This window comes from Catharus ustulatus, chromosome 2 (genome assembly GCF_009819885.2).
Source record: "Catharus ustulatus isolate bCatUst1 chromosome 2, bCatUst1.pri.v2, whole genome shotgun sequence".
Taxonomy (NCBI): Eukaryota; Metazoa; Chordata; class Aves; order Passeriformes; family Turdidae; genus Catharus; species Catharus ustulatus.
In genome coordinates this window covers 99,382,248-99,405,975 of record NC_046222.1, presented here as the reverse complement: position 1 = coordinate 99,405,975, position 23,728 = coordinate 99,382,248, and the positions used below count along the sequence as shown (strand labels likewise).

Below are 23,728 nucleotides of genomic sequence, written 5' to 3'. Positions count from 1 at the left end.
ACTTTGATTCTGGTAGGCGTAATGCACAGTCTGCTGGGGAGCAGAGCCTGGGTGATGTCCAGTCCCTGCTACTGCACTCAAACCACAGAATCTCTTTAACCTGCACATTATACACCCCTCTAAAAGTAGCTCAGTTATTTGCCCTGATCTTTCTCATCAGCATTGAAAATTCTTATGCCTAGAAGAAGCAAATATATTTTTCTGATTTCCAGCATAAATTTATTCAGGACCTGTTTATACACATTTGCTCTTGTGCTAGCATTGTCCTGAGCTTAAATAGCTGCGTGCCTATCTGTGATATTTACCCACGGGTGTATTTATAGATGGCCCTCCTGTACCCTTTCTCAGGCTTTGTTTCACCAAGGCAAACAAGCCGAGTTCCCATAAGATCACTGTCAGTCTTCTAATGACTCTATTGCTGGGTGATTTAGTTTTTCCAGAGAACAAGTGTCCAAGTTTTTGTGCTATGATCCAAACAAGTTTCTACTGATGACTCAGTAACACTCTTACACTTACTTTGCCCAAAATTCTTCATCAGATACAATTTAGAATCCAATTTGCCTTTTTTATGGATGGTCGTGTCAGTCCCCTGTGATCAGAGCTCTTTGCAAATTGTTGAGCTCGCCATTTAAAAATGTCATAGATTCATCAACTTTAAGGGAGCTGTGACAACTTCCACCAGCTGGGGATCTGCATCTGATATTTCAGCTTGCAGGATAGCTTTCTCTGTGTCTGGCCTGAAATGGTGGAGCTCACTGCCAACTCCCCTCCCCCAAGTCCTTCCACAGGGGAACCACTGATTTGCTTCTGTCCAGCCTGCAATGTTAAAAAAGCACTTACTCCAATTCATGCTAACAAAAAACAGGGCAAAATTTTGAAAATACTGTTCATTCATTATTCATTTGTTTAAAAATATCCAAGAATCTCAGCTCCTTTCTCTGTTTGCTTGAATTCAAAACAACATTTTAATTCATTTTAGTAATTTTGATTTCTTGCTGTTCAATTATCGCCCTTCATTTCTTTCTTAGACCTTATTAAATGAGAATAAAACTTTTGAAATGGCAATTAAAATAGGTTTCTTCCCGTGGCGAGAGCCTAAGTGTGACTGCACTGTTGCCTATTGTCCTGTTTCATCTCTTTCTTTCTCAGGTTTATCCTTCATCTTCCATCATCTGTGATTTAGACTAAGCCCTTCATGGCAAGGACCTTCGTTTTATATTCATCTCTGCCGAAAGCAGAGACACTTACTGGTTTCTGAAAGTATAAAGAATGTAGCAGATCAATGCCATTATCCTGAACTGCACTTAGAAGACAAAGGCAGCTCTTGAACTGATGCTCTCAGGAGCGCAGAAGCAGAGCTATATTTTGGGCTACTGCACACTTGCCAGAGGACTCTCTGTGTATTTCCACCTAAAGATCATAGCCAGGGTAAAAGCTACAAAAGCACGAGTGACTGTGATAGAGCTTGTAACACAGGATTGCCTCATCGAATCAAGCAAATACTAACAAAAATTTTGACTGCTAGGTTTAAGATAGCCAAAGACTTGACAGCAGCCTGGACTCAGCTCTATCAGAGCATCGTGTCAATAGGCTGCATTGATTTAAAGTAAAGATATGGTGACAGTATTTCTGCTTTTGAGTAGGCACTTGCACAGGAGGCAGTAGAGCAAGTGCAGTAGATTTTTGAGAGATTTGAGATCTGTGACTGGGGGAAATAAATGAGGCACTTGGTCTCCTGGGCATCTCTCTCCCAGCTAAAAGCTCTCGTGATGCTAAGCATCTCTGTTTTCCCTCAAATTCTGCAACAGGCGCATGTAACCTCCAGGAAAGGAAAAGTTTTAAAAGCACCTTATTTCTTTGCTTATTTACCTTTTTGGGGATGGCTTGGGTGTTGGTGTATTCAACACACCGCATTCTGTGATCCCTGTTTGAGAGGCCCAAGCTTCTGTGCTGCCCTGGAGTTTAGCAGTGCAGTCCCAAGCATCGTGCTGCTGTCACCCTTGGCCAAACACTGCTCTCAGAGTCCCGGATTCATGTTTTTGCATCAGCACTTTAGCTGCTCTCTGTAGGGTACTCATTTATTTATGCTTGACTGACAGACCTCTCAGGACAAAAAACTTTCTATCTGCCTATTAAAATACTTTGCAACTTGGAAGATAATGAAATAATTCAGTCTCTGTTGTGTTTTTATCTGTTTGCTTGTTTGTTTGTTCTGAATTCATTGACACTTGTGCCAGCACCACAGAGCTCATTGATCTGCCTTCCCGAGCTCACCAACACAATCTTTGGTGTATGGGTTTTACCTGACACCTTCAGCTGACAGGTAGTCAATCAACAGCAGAGAGAGCTGGTGATATTGAACTTGTGATAGCTGGTTTCAGGAACTGCAAAAGACTAGCTTCTCTACGAGCCTCAAGATTCTTTTGGAAGGTAGGTTTAAATGGCATGCAAATACATCTCTGAGTTTAACACAGAAATGTGCTTTGTTGGGGTGAAGCTTTTACTACAGAGAGGTAGATATAAACCTGCCTAGGCTAAAACTACAGAGATAGTTACATATAGCATGGGAACCCCAGGACAGCAATTGATCCAGTACAACCCCTATATAGCTACTTACAGATTGTCAAGGCAATTTCTGTTTAAGCTGGACTGATAATTAATTAGTCACCTCCGCAATGAAATCCTGACCTTGCCTTGGCACAGGGGAAACAGAGACTTGTGCGTCTGGCCAAAGCGTCTCATTGCTGCCCAGGGGCAGGTAGACAAGGCATTAACAGCTGAAAATGGAAAACAGCAATTGAAAGTCCAAAATGAAAGAGTAGCTTTCTTTACCTGCTCTTTCCTTCCTCTCCTGCTCTCCCTCCTCCAAAACCAATTGCTCAGGCTAAAAGAATAAATAAAACCCACAGAAGTATAATTGTCTTTTGGAGACTTCATACCACAGAATTGAGGAAGTATCTCTACTGGTAACTTATTGGTCAAATAGCAAACTGGCAATTTATTCCTGATGTTTTGTCTTTCAACCACTCACTAATCCACAGCAGAAATTTACCTTCAGCCTCGTGCCTACCTGGTTTCCTTAGTAACTTCTCATAAGAATATGACAAAAGCTTGGAAAAGACCAAATTGTCAACTGCTTAATCTTTATTTATAGAAAATGATGTGCTGTTCAATCTACTAGATCTCTGCCAAAGCTGCCTGATGTATTTTGTAGAACATTGATTTCTTTTTTGTTCAAAAGAGGTCCAGATATTATTAAACTGAGACACCTCCCCCTCCTTCCCCAAGTCCCCTCTCCCCCTGCAAAATATAAGAATTTTTTGCTAGTGTAAACAGATTTAAGGCCTGGAAGTTACCTGAACCTACACGCTTGCTTCGTATATATCATTTGTTTATGAGAACCAGTACCAAAATTACTTTTTCAGCTTTGCATAAATTTAAAATGTTTTGCAGAAAAAAGTGATTAAAATCATCCCTCTGTGATGCCTTCTGAAAGAATTTAGATTATTTAAACACTATCAGAATGGATGTTTAAATAAAGATGTCCTGAGTTTATAATTTAGAAGCAAGAGTGGGACCAGAATCAGGACATAAGAGAATCAGAACATCTTTAATTGTGAAACAGAGAAGAAGAAGGAGCACAGGCTTGCAATAATTGTATATTTCATTGTTTGTGTTGCTTCAAAACTCCCACTATGGTATGGGCTCCACTCACCAGACAATGCAGATGCAAAATATTTGTCTGTCCTACAAGATTACAGTATAAGTGGACAGTACTGGAACATGCAGGAGGAAACAATAAAACAAGGGAGCTGCGCAGAGAGTTCAGGTGCTTTGCAGTAAATGCTTTGCAGGGGAAAGTCTGACAAGAAAGGAAGCCAGGAAGGGAGTGGCATGCTCCTAAATCTTTTGGGCACTTCCTTTTTTTCCCTTGAAACGTCTGGGAATGGTTTCCCGAACTGTGTCAAGCTTCTTTCAAAAGTCTCCAGGCAATCCATCCACACAGGTTTCCAATGGCAAAGAATCGTCATATTTGTGTTCTTTAGGCTGGCAAATTATTGGATTGGAAGCTGCTGCTCAAAATAAATATGGAAGGGTGTATAGTTAAGTGCAGAAGAATGGTGAGGAGACAGGTGATGGCTGTCAGTCAGTGATAACCCAGACATTGCTTGTAATGAAACCCTTTATGCTTTGTTAAGATCACCGTTCTGTTGTAATATGTTATTGCTTACATTTCCTTTGGATGGGTTTTTCCACAACACGGAAAATGTATCAGCCATGAGCTTTTCACCTTGCTCAAGTAGTCATCACACCTCTCACATAAAAAGCTTTATAAACTCATGCCCATTGTTTTCTACCATGGGCCAGCACCAGGGATGTCCCCACTTGCTGATTACCTTGCCCAGGAAGCTCCTGGGGAACCCCTGCTGGGAATGCCGAGGTAATAAATGCCTTCTGACCATTGCTGTGTGCATGACACTTGTTTATTCCATCCTGCTTAGTCTGGGTGGGCATTAGTACTGGCAGAGGCCGGTCTGCTGCTCTCACCTCAACCAAAACAAGGAGCAAAAGGAAAAACAAATTTTGGAAGACTGATCTACCTGAAGTGTCAAAATTTAAGAAAATCTGCACCTATTATGGATTAGAAGGAGAATGAGTGTTGAAATTAGATTATCTTGTCTCAAATCAAAAAGCATGTCTGTCTTTCTAGGCTGGCCGCTGGTTTGGCAGGAGATTCTGGGTAAGAAGAACCTACCAGAGCTGCTGCTCAGTGACTGTGATGGTAGTGGATGCAATATGCCAGGCTGGAAGCAGAACAGCAGAGATGATGAGTTTGGGTTGGCATTATTCCCTCTACCTCTGCCTTGAAGGCGTTTTGCCCCTCGAGGGGGTCAGATGGGGCAAGAAGGGAGCGAGGGGCTGTGGTGGTATCGCCTCTCCTGGCGTGTGTGCTCATCAGGGAGGCTAATGGCAACAGAGCAACCCTGGGAGCCCACACCAGCCAGCTCCCAACAAAAAATACCGATTGCTCATAGTGTCCTGGCCAAGCGAAGCCTTGAGGAATGGCTTTTGTCAGAGTAAAAGGCACAGGAAGGCTGTGTTTCAGGTTAGCCTTGGCAGTCCATCTGAGCGCTGGCTGCCCAGGCGGAGCCGCAGACCATCGCGGTGGAAGCTGCGGGAGGCGCTCCGGGGATGGAGCATCCCGGCAGGCGCACGGCGGGGATGGCGCGCACCGGGGCGAGCCCGCACCCGGCCGCTGCGCCGAGCCTCCCGAGCGGGCTTCCCTGCGCGACGGAACGGCGGGCAACACAGAGATCGGGTTAATGCGGCCGGTCGGGCCGGAACCCGCAGCCGGTGCTCCCAGAGGCAGATGGTCCGAAACCAATCTCCGCGAGCCTGGCGCCGAAGGCTCGTAGGGGCTCGTTCGCTGCGCGGCGGCGCCGTCCGAGGAAGAAATGAGCGGCCGGGGGATCCCGCAACTTTTCCCCGCGGCCGGCGGTGCCGGCGGCTCCCGTTCCCGCTCCCGCCCCGCTGCGCGCCCGCGGAGGCGCGGCTGGCGCTAGGGGGCGCTCCGCGGCCGGCGGGGGGCGCGCGCGGGGGGCGCGGAGCGGTGCGCGGGTCTCCGCGGGCGCGCGGCCCCCGCCCGCCGCCGCTGCCAGTGATGTCATGGGGCGGCGGCGGCGGCGGCGGCGGCGGCGGCGGGGGGGCGGGGAGGAGGCGGCACTGCAGCTGCATGTGTCTGTAGCGGCGGGGCCGGGGCGTCGTCATCTGCATTCACATGGGGGCGGCGCCGCCGGCCTCCGCCTGAAGCCCCCGCCGGGGGACACACAAAACCCACGCGAGGCGCGGGGCGCCGCGACCCCCGCCCGCCGCCGCCATCGCCATGAATTCGGCGGAGCAGACCGTTACGTGGCTGATTGCCCTGGGCGTGCTGGAGTCGCCCAAAAAGACCATCTCCGACCCCGAGGGCTTCCTTCAGTCCTCGCTGAAGGACGGCGTGGTGTTGTGCCGCCTGCTCGACCGCCTGCTCCCGGGCACCATAGACAAAGTAAGTGCCCGGCGCCCCCCGCCCCGCCGCCCTTTGTGCGGCCGGGCCCGCCGCCCCCGGCCCCGCCCGCGCCGCCCCCCGCGCCGGAGGGGGGACCCGGGCCCGGGGAGGGCGGCGAGGGGCGCGGGGGGCGGAGCGGGGCCGGTCCCCGCCGGGGGCCGGGGGAGAGCGGGGAGCGGCAGCCGGGCTGGAGGGGCTTCCCCGCTGAGGGACCACTGTTCGGCAAGTGTTTCACAAACGCTCCGCTCCCGAAAGCGGAGTCCCGGCTGTGCACGGGAGAGGCATTAATTTTGGGGGTGGACTATGGACCCTTTCTTGCGTGCCACGAGCCGGCTGCAAACTTATCTACGCAACTGCTAAACAGCCGGTGCCTCACCTCGCTTGGGAGGTGATTCAGCTCATCCCATCCAGCCTCTGAAGGACATTTTAGCGTTTGATGCTTAGTTTTCTTGAAGGCTGTTTTAGCGTTATTTGGGTTCTTTACTGTTCGGTAGCCTGTGGAAAGAAAATCTCATCTTTTTTGGGGGGTGGATGAGAAAACGCGTTAGAGCTCTAATCTGCGTTGTGTTTGAAGAAAATGTACTCTGTCAGGTAACTTTTATGTGTTCTGTGTGCGTACGTAATTCCCGTCGTAGCTCAGCTAGAGGGAGAGGGGTTTGCTTGTGGCTCAAAACTTGGGACAGTACCGTTGTCTCACCTGATGTTCAGTAACGCAGTGCACGCAGAGATCCACATATTGGCAAAAAACTTTCTTTGTGTGCCAGTCCAAGGTGGTGAAGAGGAGATTGATGAAGGCCATCTGCTATGATGATGGGATGACTCCTTGCTTGAAAAAAACACCTTATTTTTCACCTTTTGCGGTTGGCAGAGCACTCCACTCGTTGGAGCCTGCTAACAAAAGCCGGCTCTGTTTCAAGCAGTTCTCATATCCACAGAGTTGAAACCAGCGCCTTGAGCTCAGCAGAACCCTGGGCTCGGCTGTCCCCTTTTGGTTCTTCAGCTTGCCACCCACGGGGGGTGTTACTGTTTTGTGTTGTACACAAAGTGCATGGAGGTCTTGGCTCTGGACTGGAGTCCCATTCTGCAAATGTAGATCATTCCTGCCTCCCAAATTCACAGGTGCATTAAGAGGTGATACGGGAATACGGAAACCCCACAGGAGCCTTCAGTGCTGTTGGTGGGGAAGTGATGAGAGCGGGCACGTTGTGTTGGTGGCTGTGTGAGCCTGGGTGACTCAGGGACCACCATGGTGGCCACTGGGGCTAGCTGGGACAGCTGAAGCCTCTGTCACTGCTGCTGCCAGCTTCCCCCCCCGCCCCATTTTCCCCTAAGTGGCTGTTCAGGCAGTAGAGCTGAAGAGGATGTTCGTGCTCCGAGGGGCTGCAGCTCATGTGGTACATGAGGTGCAAACCGCCCGGTGCCCTGGGCTGCGAACTGGGGCTCCAGAGCAGGTCAATGTCCTGTTCTGCCGTCCGGGGTGACGCTCCTGATGTGGGGCTGGGGGCAGGTGTGGCTTTTCCATCTAACTATCCACGGGCTCTGACAGGCTCTGCCCATGCCTCCTTGTCCCCAGGCGCTCTTGCCTGGTGGCACCAACCCCAGGGAGGGTTTTGGTAGCCTGTCCCACTGCTGCTCCACGCACGCCCCCTGAGCACCTCTTGGACTTCGGGTTCTGAGCTTTAGGGCAGAAAAGGTCTTTCCCCTTTGTGTAGATGTCAAGGCTGTGCAAATGGGGTCCTGCACTCAATTTGGGAAAGAGGCTCTATTGAAAAACAAAATAAACAAAAAAGCATAACAGAAATAAGTGTTACAAGAGTGTTTCCCAACTTAATGTGCTTTCTGTTGCAGTATAGTTGGGGACAGCTCGGTCAGTTGTGAAAGGCTCTCTTTTCATCTCGGAGGAGCACACACCTCTCGTGTTGGGGTGGGGGTCCCTTCACAGCACCCACAGGCAGAGGCGGGGTTGCAGAGGCGCACAGCTCCCCACAGCCAGCTTGGAGCCCAGCCCGGAGCTGTCGGTGGGACTCGCCGTGGAGCTGGTGGTGCAGCAGTGCGGGGTGTGCAGCGGGTGGTGTGCGGGCTGGGATGGCAGCCAGGGCGGGAGGAACGCTGGCGCCTCGCAGCCTCCCTCCTCCCCGAGCTCGCCCCACTCGAGCAGGGCGCTGGGACAGACGCCCTGCTCTGTGTCTCCTCTGCTCTGACTTAGTTGGAAGTCTGGGGAGAAATAGCCCTTTAAAATTTTTTTAGGGGGGTCTTTGGTTTTGTGAGAGTAACTATTTATTTCCATGAGCCATTCACAAACCACTTTCTAATTCAGAGATGTGTCTGGGAGACTCACAAACTCATTTTTCCGTCTAACTTTGTAAATATTCTTTTTATGTAGACTCAGAGTTTATACCCCATACCTATTTCACATTCTCATCTATGTTATGTCTGGGCTGTTTCCGTTTACTTTATTCTTTTTCTTTGTTTGTTAGTAAACAGATATAAAATTTACATCCTTTCCTGTGCCATGGTATTTTTTCCAAGTCTTTTTGGCTGCTACTGTTTGTTATTTTTTTTATACTGAGCATTTTTATTCTTTATTTGCCCTGAAAGTCTCCAGTTAAAACTGCACATTTTCAAAGTCTAAAGGATACAAGGTTTGTTCCACAGATGTAGACTGATTCAGTTCTTAAAATCATTTGAGATCATAACTTTCTATAAATATCTGACATTAGCAGACACTTTGAAGACTCACAGAGCTCATTTTTCTGTAAATACAAAATAGTGACTAAAAACAAAGAGAACTTTAAAAAAATACTAATTATAAAGATGAAGAAATGTTTATCAGCTTGGGGTGCTTTTAAATATGTTTTCTAGAAAACACTATAAATGTATGTCTTTCAAAAACAAATTCGAAAGAGGATTCAATATATGCAGGAATGTAGTAATGCATTTTTTGGCACTTTGTGCTTTTTAAAGCCTCTGGGTACCCTGAGAGTAATTAGTAGGAGATTTTTAATAAATAAAGATCGTACGACCATAAGAGGAATCAAGCACTTGAAGGTCAAAGAACAGAATTTTCATAAGTCGATAAAACAAATTAGTGGGTTTCAAGGCTGGTTGGTATGTTCTTTCTTTAGATTGCTGTGCATTTGTATACCAGCATTGCGCAGAACAATCTACAGAGCTTCTTGCCAGGAAGTTTTGGATGAAGTTGTTTACATTACAATAATTTTCTATCTTGAACAGGAAAGGACAGATATTAAATTCACTAGATTTCTGGAAGTCAGAATGAAAATACCTTGGAAAGTAATATTGTTACAGACTGTTTCTTATTTTTGGGCTCCCATTTAATGTCACAATCATTCTTTCGCATTTTGAAAGAGACCATGACAGGGTAAAACAAAATAGTTTGGTTTAGGCAGTGTGATGGTACAATAACCTTGTCCTGAACACAGGAAATGAACAAAGTGAGGGCAATTATTAAAAAAAACAATGCAAAATCAACAAAATGGAGATCATCTTCCCCCACCCTGTCCAAACCCAGCCATGTCTTAGTTTTTTAAAGCATGGTGATCTGTGCTGAAACATAGTTAGTTGATTTTTTCCAAAAGATAGAGAATTGCTGAATTTAAGTTATTTGAATAAAAAGCCATAATTTCAAGTTACGGGATTTCAACCTTATCTGTTAAAACTGAATTACTTTGATGGCAGGGAAGGGATCCCCGTGGAAGCATTGCAGTGCAGTTGTCTGCCGCTTAGATGCTTTTCCTCTCAGAGATCATTTTCCAAACAGACTCCTCCATCGCAGACCAGTTTGACCCACTTTCAACGTTGTAAACAGAGATCAGAATTGGAGCGGGAATTTTCCTTGTCATATGAGGCTTCGCGCTCCATTAAGTTCTGTTTGTACTTTTATCTTTGGTCAGCTGTTCAACAGAAAGCGTCGTTTTGAGGACAACTTTGTTCCTTTTGGGGAAAATAGGGAAGATGCATCAGGGAATGTGATGCAGCAGCCATCTGACACCCCGTGGTGCCCTCCCTCCGCTCAGGGCTCCTGGAGGGCACGAGGAGAGCAGCTTTGAAGCCAGGGGATGGGCAGCGTGCTGGGTGTGCGGCTGGGTCTCGCACGCCCTGGCCCCCCTCCATCGAATGGACCATCCCCAGGCGATGCACTGAGCGTAGGATTGAACAAGCCAGAAGCTGCTCTGCTGCGCGTGGGAGGCTGATCCAAAACACAGCCGCTTCCTCTTGCTGCTCCCGCACCGCTGAGGTGGGAGACGACGGCACGGGGCTGGCCCTGGGAAAACAGATACAGCTCTCTCTTGCAGGATGACACTCGGTGCATGGCTGAAAGGAAACGTCATTCCTATTCCCCGTGGAGGATTGCGTACTGGCGTTGACATTAATTTGGTTATTAATTGGGATAGTACCAGGACTGATGGCAGCAAAGAGCTTTGTACAAATACCATACATCTGTATGATTCTCTTTTTAATGAGAGAGGTCTTTGGCCAAATGAGGCATTCTGAATTGTAATTTAGAAATAAATTAACGCTTTGTGATTCACAAGCCAAATGAATTGTTGTGTATGAGCACAAGCACTGAATATCCAAAAGGAGGGTTTGGGCTGCCACGTGTGGCAGCCATGTCACCAGCCTGGTCCCTGCGATGAGCGTGTGCACCTACAACTCGGGCAAAGGGAGATTTGTGCTCACTTATCTCTGATTTCACACATCAATATCGGGGCTAAGTATACTCCTCTCCTGTTGTGACAAGGTGTGACCTGAAAGAAGAAAGGAAAGTTAATAACAAGTTATTATTAGAGTTAATAACAAGTGACAATTTTTGTAGCCCAGTATCATTGCAGAGGGTGCAATGCTGGCTGCGAGCTGAATGTGGAGCCCAGACAGAGCTTGAGACATCCCACCAGCAGTGCAGACATTACTGCTAAGGTGGGAATTTCCAGGTGCTGCTTGGCCCTGAGCAACCCACATTTTGGAAGTTCTTCTGGCAAGATGTTCTCACCCTGAAGCCTTGGTGAGGCTGTTGTAGTCTGCCTGGCTGACCCCAAAGGCTGGAATACTGGGAAGGTATTGAGGTTGCTGGTATTGCAGAAGGTCATCACAGGACCAGACCTGGGAGGCAGGAAGCAAAATCTGCATTTTAATGTGCATATGCTCTCTTCCTTCAGCAACAGTCCTCCCAGGGAGATTATTGTGCCTCTGGCAAGAATAATCCATGCTGGACAGGTGTGCCTGCCGTGGCTGCATGCTCGGGGAACGCCGGTGTGTGTGAATGCTGTTGCTCCAGGGTGGAAGCACTGCAAGGACAAGCCAGGAGCCTGGGGAAAAGTTATCCCAAACAAAGTCATTGGAGTGCCTTTTTCCTGAATACATGCTGTTCTCATCAGTGATACTGTGAGCTTTGTAGGATTTTTTGTTACAGACTTGTCATTGACCGTGTTACTCCTACTGCCTTGTGAGAGCAGGGATGTACATGCTTTGAAGGAGAATGCCTTTGCTTTTCCTGTCTATGTACTGGCTCTGTAACTCAGGTGACTGGGATATTATCCAAAGAAATATGGTCTGCCTGTGCTCACTGAGGAAGCAGAGGACTTGTATCTATGTCTGCTGATTTTTTCTTTGAAAACCAAATCCTGTCAATGCATAAAGATCTAGACTGGGTTAAATAAGGGTGTGCCCGACCCTGAGAAGAGGGGGCAGTTAAGGAAACTGTTGGTGATTAAGTTGTTTTTTGTGAGAAAACATCGAAAAATACTGTCATCCTGGTGGTCTTACTCTCATTATTGTATTTTTCCATTTTTTATATACATTCTTTTTATGCCTGTACAATATAGACAACACAAAAAGTGATTCTTTAGCCCTTAGGTGCCCTACTACTTCCCAGACTATCCTCCAAATGCTGTGTCTGTGTGGAGAAAAGGAAAAACTGTGGGGATGCCACCAGCACACTCCCCTCTGGTTGCAGTGCATGGAAGTGGCTGATGGCACCACGCTGTTCAGCTGAAAGCATTTATGATTGTATTCCAGCCTTAGAAAACTTTAAGTCTGGCTTTAAAGTTGAAGTTTGCAGAGTAGGTATGTATGTAATTGTATTTATAGACACACACACACACATACACATATATTTGTATCTATTATATATAATATGTATATATATTATTAAAATATGGCTATGAATCACTGAGGAGAATTCAATATACATCTTCCTTAAATAACAATTTTAATTAGTTATCCAGTGGCTGTGATTTGAAGAGCTGGAACCTTAAAACATTTCAAGCATGACAGGGCTTGGAAAAATACTGTGAGCTGGCAGCATGGAAGCAGTGTCGTGCACCTTGGCTGGCTGAGCTTTACTCCCTGATCCTCAGCCAGTGTGACACCTCTGCTCTCTCCCTCACTTTCCTGCCTAGAGCAAAGCCATTTTCTCTCCACACCTCTCAGTATGGTGTGTTTGCTGCCATTACCCACCACCAGAATCATAAAACTATAGAATGGTGTGGGTTGGAAAGGGACCTTAAAGATCATCTAGTTCCAACACCCCTGCCATAGGACATCTTCCACTAGACCAGGTTGCTCAAAACCCCATCCAGCCTTGAACTCTTCCAGGGATGAGGCATGTATGACTTATCTGGGCAACCTGTTTCAGTGCCTCAGCACTGTAATTGTGGTGGGGAGTTGAGCGGGGGTGACTAACTTCATCTGCAAGGAGTTTCCTTCGTGCTGCTCCTGATCACGGATCACTGACACCCTGTGGGCAGAGGCCCCTGTCGCTTCTTGGCCGATGAAACACTGCTTGGTCTGAGTGCATTTAATACGGGTCTCCATTTTCCTGCTCTGCAGTGAGTGCTATTGGATGATGTTGGCAGCTTGCCCAGAAGAGAATCCATCCCTTCTGTAGGGCTTTGGTAGTCCTATGGAATATTTTCATGGGGTGGGGGAAGGGGGAAAGCAGCAAAAATCATATACCCCCCACTGGTGCAGCTGTGCTGTCGGAGAAGTGCTTTTGTTGGCTTTGTTAATGTCACTGGGGGAAGTGGTACCGTTAGACCGGCAGAGGAATTCCCTCTCTGGCATATGTTACATCCACACTGAGGAGCAATGCCAGCATATCTAGCAGCAGAGCTCTCCCAGTGTAAACAAACGCTGAGTGATTGGACTCCTGAAGCCTGAGCTTGCGCTGCATCAAAACAGCGATGCTTCACAGGAAACACTGCAGGCTTTACGTGACAAGGGGTGCAAAATCCTTCCCCATCAGCCTTCCTTCACAGGGGAATCTCTTTGGTTCAGTTCCTGCCAAGCCCACTGGAGCTGCACTTCAGGCTTTTTTCAAGCACTGACTTCAGGGAAATACAGATCTTCCTGTGGATGTTTAATCCTGGCACCCCAGGAGCTCTGCAGCCTGAGGCTGATGATGCTGCTTGGGGTTGGGGTCAGTTGCATGCTAGCTGATTTCCTCCTTTTCTTTAAAATAGCAGGAAAATAAGCAAAACCACAGGAATGGGGAATATTAGTTCTTAGCTTTTAGGAAGGAAGGGAAAGCAGATTACTGCTGCAGCTGCAACCAGACTCTCTTATGTGTGTATATCACATCCTTCAGGCACACTCCTGTGCATGTGTTCTGATAGGACTCCTGCCTAGCTCAGATCACTGGGGGGCTTGCAAGGATCCTAATAGCAGTTGCAAAGACATCTTGTAAGTTTTACATGCATGGCATTCTCATTTTCTCTATGCTATGTGAACCTGTGTTTTCTGTATGAAACATAAAAATTTGATGGAAACTTGAGAAAACAGAAGTACCATACAGACTGCCCTGCTGCCCTTAGACTACAGAGTTTGTATTTTAGGGCTGGGTTAAAACCTGCCTCATGGGAGTCAGTTTATAGACTTCCACAAAACTACAGAATCAATTAGGTTGGAAAAGACTTCTGAGGTCATCAAGTCTGAACACCACCTTGTTAACAAGACCTTGGCACTAAGTGCCACATCCAGTCTTTTCTTAAACACCTCCAGGGAGGGTGACTCCACCACCTTCCTGGGCAGCCCATTCCAATGTATCCTCACCCTTTCTGTGAAGAAAAGCCTCCTAATGTCCAACCTGAATCTTCCTTGATGCAACGTGAGTTGCATTGGTACATTGATGGGAATTCAATCAGAGTACAAGGGAAGTGGCAAAAAGTACTGTACTTCTACTGAAAAAAATGTACTGTTTTCCTGAATATTGTTTAATTTGGGTATATATCTGAAAAGATGAACTCAAACAGTTAAATCAGTTTTACAGAGTAATTTTTGGAGGGCAGATAAATGGAATAAAAGCAGCTCTGATTTTTGCATAAGGTTCTGTTTACAAAGGCTACCACAAGACCCGGCTGACATTTTAACCAAACTGTACATTTCATTTGCAAACTTAGCTGAACTTAGGTTTTGAGGGCTGTTTCACTAAAGAACTGAAGCAGTTAAAGCAGAACATTGGTGTGTTTGAATGTAGGTCACAGCTAATGATGGCTAGTCAGGCAGAGAAGCATTTCTGAACATGTGCAGAGGAAGAAATCAGAAGAGCTGGAGGAGTCTTCAGCCAGCTAAAAGTGCAAAGTGGAGGTTGAGGGAGCACAGAGTGTTGGCTGATGAGTTGGTGTGGACAACTTTCTTTACTGCTGGACAGTAAAGAAAAAGTGATGGGTTACATTTGTGTGGCTTAATGTGGGATTGGATTTGCTGTTTTGGAAGGTGGTGTGTGGTCTGAGGTGGGAGAGATGGAAAGATGGAATACAGGGACTGGTGTGGGGATGTAGGATGTAAAGCAGAGGAGTGTCAGATGTGGGGTTAGTCATGCTGATCGCTTTGGAGTGAGGTAATGGGATCTAAGAGTACTTCTGTGGCTGTCACCAATAGTGGTGGGAACCTTGATGCTCTATTGTTAATAAAAAATGGACACTAACCACTTTTTAGAGAGTTCTTCCAAATGATACTCAAAGGACTCTTGTAAGTCTAGGGGATGACTGGAGTTTGGTACACTAAGTAGATACCTGCTTTTACTTTCTGCTACGTCTTGATTAACTTCCTAACTGGGCATGCTTTTCACAAATAAGAATTTTAGGGCATATCATGAGGTACCTTCCTTCCTCTTTGTATTGTATGCAGAGCCTACTTGAGTTGTGGAAATGTAAAATTTTGCATCTTAGTGCATGACCTGTAGGAGCTTCAGTCTTTTGTTGGATCTAGCTCTTATTATCTATGTGACTGTCTTTCTGGCTGCCTGCTGCTGTGCTTTCAGAGCATGGGTTCCCTCAAGCCAAAATACAGGTGTCTAACCCATGCTGACTGCTGTGCAGATTATTATTGAAAAGTTTGTGGGTCACAGGTTTTATAGGGTGGGAAAACTCAATGCTAAAGAGCTGCAGTACTGCAGAATCTCTATCATGCTAAGGTCTGGTGCTCTGTCAAGACATAGTTTTAAAACAAAACTGCACTTCGTTGAGAATCCTGATCTGTGTTTTTAGTTTAATTATAGCTAAACTGATGTCTATCTAATGTGCCATCAGTACGATGTGTGACCCTTTAAGTGGTTGGGCTCAACTGCAGAGTGCTCCTTACTTAGAGATGTGGAAGATGCGATCCTTTGAAGTGCAGCTCTGCCTCCTACTGTCCTGGGAGGAGCACGGAACTCCATCTGCAGTCGTCTCAGCCCGACTGCTCACTGACTGTGGAGGAAGTGCTGCACCTGCCATGGTCCCTAGCAATGGATGCTTCCTCGAGAAGCAGAGGATGTCCTTCTGTGTAGCTATGTAGTCACTCTTTCTTTCCCATCCCTGCTGGGTGCAATTTGAGAGGGCCGGTGGTCTGGGACATAGCAGGAAACCCCAATGCCAAAAGGGATGGGCATGGGTGCAGGTGCAGGCAGGAGGGATGTGGAGGGAACCTGCAGGAGTTGATGGACAGTTAATCTCCTGCAGCTTCACCACCCAGGCTAGTGTGAGAATGGCCAGGCTTCCTCCTCATGATGTTTTTAATCTTGTTTTTATTCCCGAACACAAACCCTGGCAACAAATCCCAGCCTGTAGTGCTTGTGCAGGGGGTGTTTGCCCCCTTGGAAGATTAGTTACCCTTGACCAGTCAAAGGGGTTGGAAGCAAGGGAAACACAGCTGCTGTGGGACTGAATGTGATCAATAGGAACCTTTCGTTAGCTTTGCTGCATTGTGCAATTATGATATTTTTACTGATTAGATTGCAGTAATGCTCCATGTGCACAAGGTGTTCTAAAACATGGAAAGAAAACTGTTTTGTGCTGCAAGCGGAATCTGATGTAAAAGGCTCCAGGCAGAATGAACCGGATTTCCCCCTACTTAGGGGTTCGGGCTTTGAGCTACAGGCTGGAGCAGCCGCACACCTGAACAGGATGTTTTTAAGTGTCTGCTGAACTTGGCTACTAGTTTGCAGCTATTGTTACATTCTATATTAGTTTCTGCTTTCTAGTAACCGAGATAGTCTTCAATAGCAAACCCTATTGCGCCTATTATATGTTGTGCTAGGTAAATGATTGATCTAACTTGCATGTAGGAACTGTGTTATTGCTCAGTCTATCTAGTAGATTTCAGTTTCTATATAAAGATCTTGTGCACTTCTTACTGTGACCTAGTTTGTCAGCTTGTTCAGCAGATGAATGCAAGTAAATAGCTGATTTCCCATACATATAGCTGAAGATGTCTCCTACTTTTTATTACTGTCTCATGTTTACTTGAGATTGCAAACAAAGAACCGTGGATTTGCTTGTTGTTTTATTTATTTTTTTTAATTCATCGTTATACACATTCCTTGTTTATTTTCCTCAATTTCCCTGTCTAAATGAACTAGTAGTAGCCTTTTTCATTTTTTCTAAGACCCCTGTCCTACCTTTTCCTGATGCAGTCTCTCTGCATTTTTATTCACTTCTTATGTTGTTTAAAGCCATAGATTTAAACTGATCAAAAGAGATGTAACTTTTAGCTAGGCACCATCTATTTGCATCGTACACCATTCCCCACCTTTTCTGGATGGTGGGAAATTTACTTTGCTCCTTGATAGCTGCAGTGTATCACAGAAGCGTCCTCATTGAACTAGCTGTGGTTTCTAGCACTGCTCCCCAAGAGATTGAATCTTAATCAGAACCTGCCCCTGAACCACAAAGAAGTGGTTTAAACAGTGGCTGCTCTGCATATTACCTTCCTCTTGTCTCTTTGGAGTCCACTGTGGCACCCCAGTCCCTAATTAAAAATCTGTCATACCCCTCTGGAACCCTTGTCTTTTCTAATTACTATTAACCTTTTTTATTTGTATTCCTAGAGCACATAGAAGTTCCAGTTGGACACTGAGGTGTCTTTGCACTAAGAGCTGTGTGTACATATAAGAAGTAGACAACCTTCATTTATGAACTAATGGTGTTGATCTATGATAGGAAAAGGATGATGCAAATACTGGAGAGGAAAATACATAACCTTTTTATTCCACTGGCTTTATGTTTTTGCAACCCACTTTTTATTAATAACCCTCCTTTTATTTTGTTTATCCTTTGTCTCTGAAGGTATTTGCTGTCTTTCAGGCAGACTAAGACTTACCTGCCTGTGGTCTGCTTGCATGATGTTCTGGTGCATTTTGAATAGTCTGTGAGGCTATAAATGTGATCTGTGTGAAAGGTCAAGCTCCTAAGCTTCCTGTAGCTGTAAAGGATATCATGTATGATGTATGTGTGATTTTATCATGGGCCTGACCCACATAACTGCACTTCAACATTCTGTCACAGGGCTGATTTTGTTCTTCAGGTCCCTTACTGTGTTTCTCAGCTGTTTGTAGGAAAAGGTTGCCAAAATAACATTACGATTTTCCAGGTAAATAACGGATTTGCTTCATTTTATGGGATCATTAATGCTTTGCATTTCTAGCAGGATGCAAATGCTAAGATATTTTTAAGTTCTTTACCCATATGCTTCTGTCTTCTGTTGTATAAAAATGCCACTGTAGCCACAGAGCTGAGAAAATGTACTCTGCTTCTTTTATCACTCTGAAGTCTTTTCCCTTGTTTTGAAGGAAGAAATTACATTTCTAAAGATTTAATGTAACTTATTATTTATTTTGAGAAGATGATTTTTGACTGGAAACATGCATTAGACTGCTGGTGGGGCTAAGGTCTCAGTAGTGTATTTAGCAAGTATTTTAAGCTTCCAGACCTGACAGGGAACAATTCGCAGGATTTGGGTTTTCTTTGCTCATTGTTTCTTTAATCTTCAATTGAAAGTTTTTGCCTTTCTCTAATTCTCTCTCTCCCTCCCTACCCTGTGCTCTTTCTTTCTTATCCTTTTTTTATTGTCTCTTTCCAGTTATTGTTCAGTCTTCTATGAATTATATGCAGCCTCTTAGGAGGTGAAAGTACACATCTGGGTTTCTTAGAATTACTGAATTTAATGTATTGGAGACTTTGGGACATTTTGTGTTAATGTGGATTATGTTACTAGACAAGACATTTACTTCTTTTAAGAGAAATCTGGATTTACTGTGATTTCTTGGGAGACGTTTTCCATATTTGAAGAGCAGAAGTAATGTTAAGGTTTCTCAGAATGAAAAGAGGCCTCGATGAACAAAGTAGATGGAAAAGAAACTGGTGGGTACAAAAAAGAGACAAGGAAGTAGCACGTGTAAAAGGAGATAATTATGCAAAGCGTTTAAGATAAAAAAAGAGTTATAAATTACAACTATATAATTGTTGTGTGAATATTAAGAACATATAGGAGAGAGCATGCTAGAAGCATCAACACTGAAAAAATTCCCAGCATCTTATTCCAACAAGGGATGTTGGCATGATAGCTTTAGATTTCTTACTAGAATTAAGAAATAAATTGAGTAATCAAAAAGTATTTCAAGCAGGAGACATGAAGGTTGTGGTGTTTTCATGAGGGCTCTCTCACCTCTTGTGTCCTTCAAACTTACTGAATTTATCTTTTGGGCTGTAGTACTTCCATAGGACTTCTTTAGGATTCCCTTTATGTTTTAGTGTAGTAAAGGGTTATTCTTAATCCACAGTGATTTATCGTTGTACCAAACAATCAGAGGAGTTTGGAGGGGTGGGTGTATGTGTGCTTTCCTTGAGGAAAGGAAAATTCTTCAATTCACATTGTTACCACATTCCTTGTGCTACAGACTAGTGGCTTTTATTTAAGACTCATCTGAATTTTGTTAGAAAATGATAGTGACTTGTGTTTTAGATTTCTTTGTGTCAGGTTCACCGTCATGCTATCACAATTGTTAATTTTTGTCATATCATGGGGTCAGAGGAATCTTTAATATCTTATAGTCATGTGGGAAGGCACTGCCTTGGTTTCAGTTTGATGGAATATTTGGAATCAGCCTAATGTGAAGTTCCCAGTGCTGTGCAGGTGGATTATGCTGTGAGTTTATGTAACCTTGACACACGTGTGCATTTAACAAAACCTCCTCTGAGTGTGATGCATGATCAAAGGCCGTGGCACCGTGTCTTGCAACACCTCGGTTTCCAGCGACTTGCCAATGCACTTCTGTGCTAGGCTTTCCCCTTCTGACAGAACGAGGTGTCCAGCTTGGGCAGTGATTTGTTTACAGAAATCAGTGAATTTAGTTAGGCTCCGGTAAGTTAAGCCACGTCCCTGAAGCTCTTGGGGCTGGCTGCTTTTCCTTGGCAGGCTACACTTGGCTTTCAGGGTAGGCAGGTTGAGCTGCAGGCACCGTGAGTGTGGCTGCAGAGAGCACACGGCTGCGTTGCCAAAAAACTGCCTTACATTCAGTCAAGGTTTTCCTCTTTGTGAAGTTGTTTTTTTCTTCTGGGGTAGGAAGGGGCTGTTTAATAAACTACAGATAAAGGTCGTTACCATTAGCCCCTGGAATTGGTAATTATTAACTCCGGGTGCTGGTATTTTCCGCGGAGGTTTTCGGAGCATTTCTGATCTATTTCCTCGTTAGAACGCCGATCCCCGAGGGCGGCCCGGAGTCAGAACGAGGGCTCCGACAAGCCCCGCTGGCGGCACCGGCCGCGGGGTGCGCTGTCCCTGCGCGGTCACCGCGGGTCCCGAGCAGGGGCTGGCCCCGCTCCGCCCCGCAGCCAGACCCGTCACGACGCTGGGCTCTGGGTACCAGCATTTCGGAAAAATCAGAAGCACGGTGCGGCGAGGCCCGGGGCCGCTCCCACGGGCGCTGCCGCCCGCAGCCGGGGCGGGGCTGGGGAGGGCCAAGAGCGGCCGCGCCTCCTTCCCTCCCTCCGTCTGTCCCTCCGTCCGTCCGTCCTTCCCTCCGCCCGCCCCGCCGGGCAGAGCCGCCCGCCACCGCGCCTGGCCGGGGCACCCCTGCCCGCGCTGCTGCCCGCCGCCCCCCGCCCTCGCACGCCATTTCCTGTGCTCCGTGTTTACTTCCCGGTTCAAAGCTCCAGTGGGAGCGCTGGGCGCCGCTGCCTGCGGAGGGAGCGGGAGGTGAGGGGCGCGGCGGGGTGGGGACCCCGCTCCGGTGCGGCCCCGTCTCCTCCCCGCGCTGAGCCGCCCGCCTCTTCTCTTGCAGGTGTACCCGGAGCCGCGCACCGAGGGCGAGTGCCTGAGCAACATCCGCGAGTTCCTGCGGGGCTGCGGTGCTTCCCTGCGCCTGGAGGTGAGTCGGGGCTGGGGCGTCCGGCTCGATGCCGGGGGCGGGGGGTTTCTCGCCCTCCCTTTGTGCCGGGGGACGCGGCCGACAAGATGGTGGCGGCCGCCCCTCCCCTGGCTGCGGGCCCGGGGGGCTGCGGGGAAGCCGCCGCTGTCCGCCCGGGGCTGGCTCGGCGCTGCCGGTGCGGCTCGGTGGCGGGCGCGGGTGCGCCGGTTCCGCGGGGAATGGGAACGGGAATGGGAACGGGAAGGGCCCCGCCGCTCCTCGGGCAGCGCCGGGCGGGCAGGGCGCGCCCCGTGCCTCTGTCACTGCAGGCACCGAGTGCCGGGCACCGGCTCTGCCTGGCCCCGGCGAGGCTAGAACCACTGCTGGTCTGTCCGAGGCAATTCTTGGTACGTATAAATTGTGTCCGATTTCTTCGTGGAATCGCTTTGGAAGCGCAGCGGACGGCTGAGAGAAATTAAGTTGCCTAGAGCCGAGTGAAATGCTAATTGAAGAAAATGGCAGGTGCTGTTTCTTCTATTTAAATTTGCGTTACATAAAAGCCCAGCAAACTGCCATCTTTTCCGAACGTGTGTTCGCAGGGTTGCAAATTAAGTTCTCGAATATTGCTGGTATATTTAGCTATAGCAAGTACATACTGCTGTCGAGTTTACTTGATGTTGGTGTGTGGGAAGGAACTGATGAGATTAGAAACAGGTTTCAGCTTCTCTGCGTTGGAAAGTAATTTCATTTCTTGGAGACTTTTTTTTGGGTGGAAAAATTGGTTTCTAGTGCTTCTGAACTTAATGTAGTGTTGCCTTAATTAATTCACAGGGTCTTATGGTACCTCCAGTCTTGCCTGTGATTTTGCCAGGCAGTAATAGAATGTCATTAAAGAAGACTCTGATTGCTTTCCTGAGGCCTCTAAACAGTGAAGTATCATTAGTGAAATGAATGATACTTGCAGGACTTGCCCTTAAAGATGGAAATTAAGACTGCTTTTAGCACTCCTCTTGTGAGTAAGTCCTTACATTTTTACCTGCCTTCCCATCTCCCTTCCAATAGGAACATAGAGAATCCCTTAGGATTTCTTGGGAGAAAAACCAAATGAAGTTCTGAAATACTCAGAAACCAGGTTCTAGGATGAGCAGTGCATTATGTCAAGCATTATTTTTTCCTTTGGAGCAGCTGCTACTCCCATTTGTTTTTTCTAGGGCCACATTGGATCTGCTCACACACATGAATGTTCAAATCATGAAAACCTCAAACTTCAAGTGGTAGACATTCATGAACTGGGGAGGGCTGGGAGAGGAGGTATGTCAGTTCTCAATGCAGAAATAAATTGAGTGTTATGAAAGAGAGGGAAAATAGCATTAATATTGTCCCCTCCCCTTAACTAATTTCCTTCATCAGGTCTCTCACGAAGCTTGAAGCTATTGCAATTGTGACAGGCGGGGAATAGTTACAGTGCTGCAGTTGGCTCCCTTTTCTAGTTGCAGAAAACTTTTGTCAGCTCTCTTCCTTGGGGTGACGAGAAAATTAAGAAAAGTGATTAAAAGAAAATATAATTTTGGCCTTGGTCTGAGAGCCTGAATATTTTTGGGAATAGTCAAATTATTAACCTGGCCTCAGGGGTTTCTCAGCAAGACTGCCGGAAACACCTTTCTTACGTGGAGGTAACTGGCAGCAGTAGCTTCCAGCTCAGCATGTTGGAACAGGAGTTACTCCCAAGCTACCAGAGAGTTCAGAAGTTGGCAAGAAGGGGCACAAATGCTTGGGCTTATGGAGCTCTTGTGCATGTATTTATGGTCTGTACGTTGTCTGTCCCCTGTTGTTTTCTCATTAATTTTTCCAGCCCCCTACCTGTGGCCAAAGGTGGGAGCAATGGCAGCCTGGATTCAACCAGGGAGTAGCTGGCAGGGGCCTCTCGGCCATCCGCTGCTCCTGGGCTCTTTCCCCTCCCTCTGTTAACAAGGTGTGAGTCAGCCCTGGAGAATCTGTGCCTTCCTCTCTGTGGGAACTGGGGAGATGCCATGGCTCCCCTGAGCAGGGTCTGTGTGATGCTTCCTGACTCGCAGTCAAGGTTTAGAGATTGCGTTGAGCAAAGAGTGTGAGGAGCATCTCTGGGACTGCTTTAGGGGATAATTTCAGAGAGGGCAGATGAGCTAACAAGGAGTTAGTGGTGAGTACAAATATTTGACAAAGGGGTGGAAGTGTATGTGATACCTTAAATAATAGAAACATTTGGATAGTATGGGTATCAGGGGAAGCTCTAGGGTGGTGTGGGGAGATGTGACATTATTGTGTGCACTAATGTGGTTTTTCTAGTAAGCATTCCACAATGTGGAATTTTCTGTGACCTGTAAGGATTGCACTTGAGCCTGACATTGAATTTGAATTATATGGTTGGATCAAACAATTTCTCTGTGTGTAGTTTTGTGAGCCTGGTGAAAGCATGGTAGTGGTTTGATTAGCCTAAGATCAAGCTTGTGCATTGCACAAGCACTTTTTGCTCCCAGATCTGAGCTTGTCTTGGTGTTACATTTTTACAAAGCCATGTCAGAGCTCCTTGCCTTACTGGATCTCTGTGGGTCTCCAGTTTTGGAGACTTTCTTACAGCGTGTTTGAGAATTTGATAAACTACTGTGGTTAATGGAAAGTTGCACAGCAGTGGATGACTTCTTAGGGATGCTTTCATCTGTAGATCCTTTTATTGGAGGACATGATAACTTTGGTTGTTTTTCCTACATGTAAAATAAGGGGCAGAGATGAGAAAATCTGTTGGTTTGGAAAAGTGCTGGTGTCTGAAAGTTGTTCTTGTTTTCTTCCTCATGCTTCCCAGTAAATTTGGGTGGTTAGAAAGATAATAAAACATTCAGAAAGGGTATTTCAAATTCTAATGAGGAGAATTTCTGTTCCTCAGAGAAAACCTATGGCTCCCTTCCCACACTCCTCAGTATTTTTTGATATTTAAGTGTTCCAGAGAAATGAGAATACTTAATTTGGAGCTTGCAGCAATCTTTGTAAAGCAAAGCATGATTCCAGAAATAACCAGAAGC

The 23,728-nt window shown here is 46.5% G+C and overlaps 1 protein-coding gene across 3 annotated transcripts in view; it reads left to right on the top strand.

The window, feature by feature from the left end:
• Window positions 1–5,763: 5,763 nt before the first annotated feature.
• Window positions 5,764–23,728, top strand: part of ARHGEF7 (Rho guanine nucleotide exchange factor 7) — a 116,181-nt gene continuing 98,216 nt past the window's right edge. Inside the window, exons 1-2 of one of the 3 annotated variants that reach the window (XM_033052737.2) lie at window positions 5,764–6,049; window positions 20,607–20,693. In XM_033052737.2, the coding sequence (XP_032908628.1) occupies window positions 5,885–6,049; window positions 20,607–20,693 (252 nt within the window). In that variant the 5' untranslated portion in view covers window positions 5,764–5,884. Of the gene's footprint in view, window positions 6,050–20,419; window positions 20,522–20,606; window positions 20,694–23,728 lie in introns of those variants that run through there. The other 2 variants (XM_033052738.2, XM_033052739.2) reach the window with 2 other exon arrangements.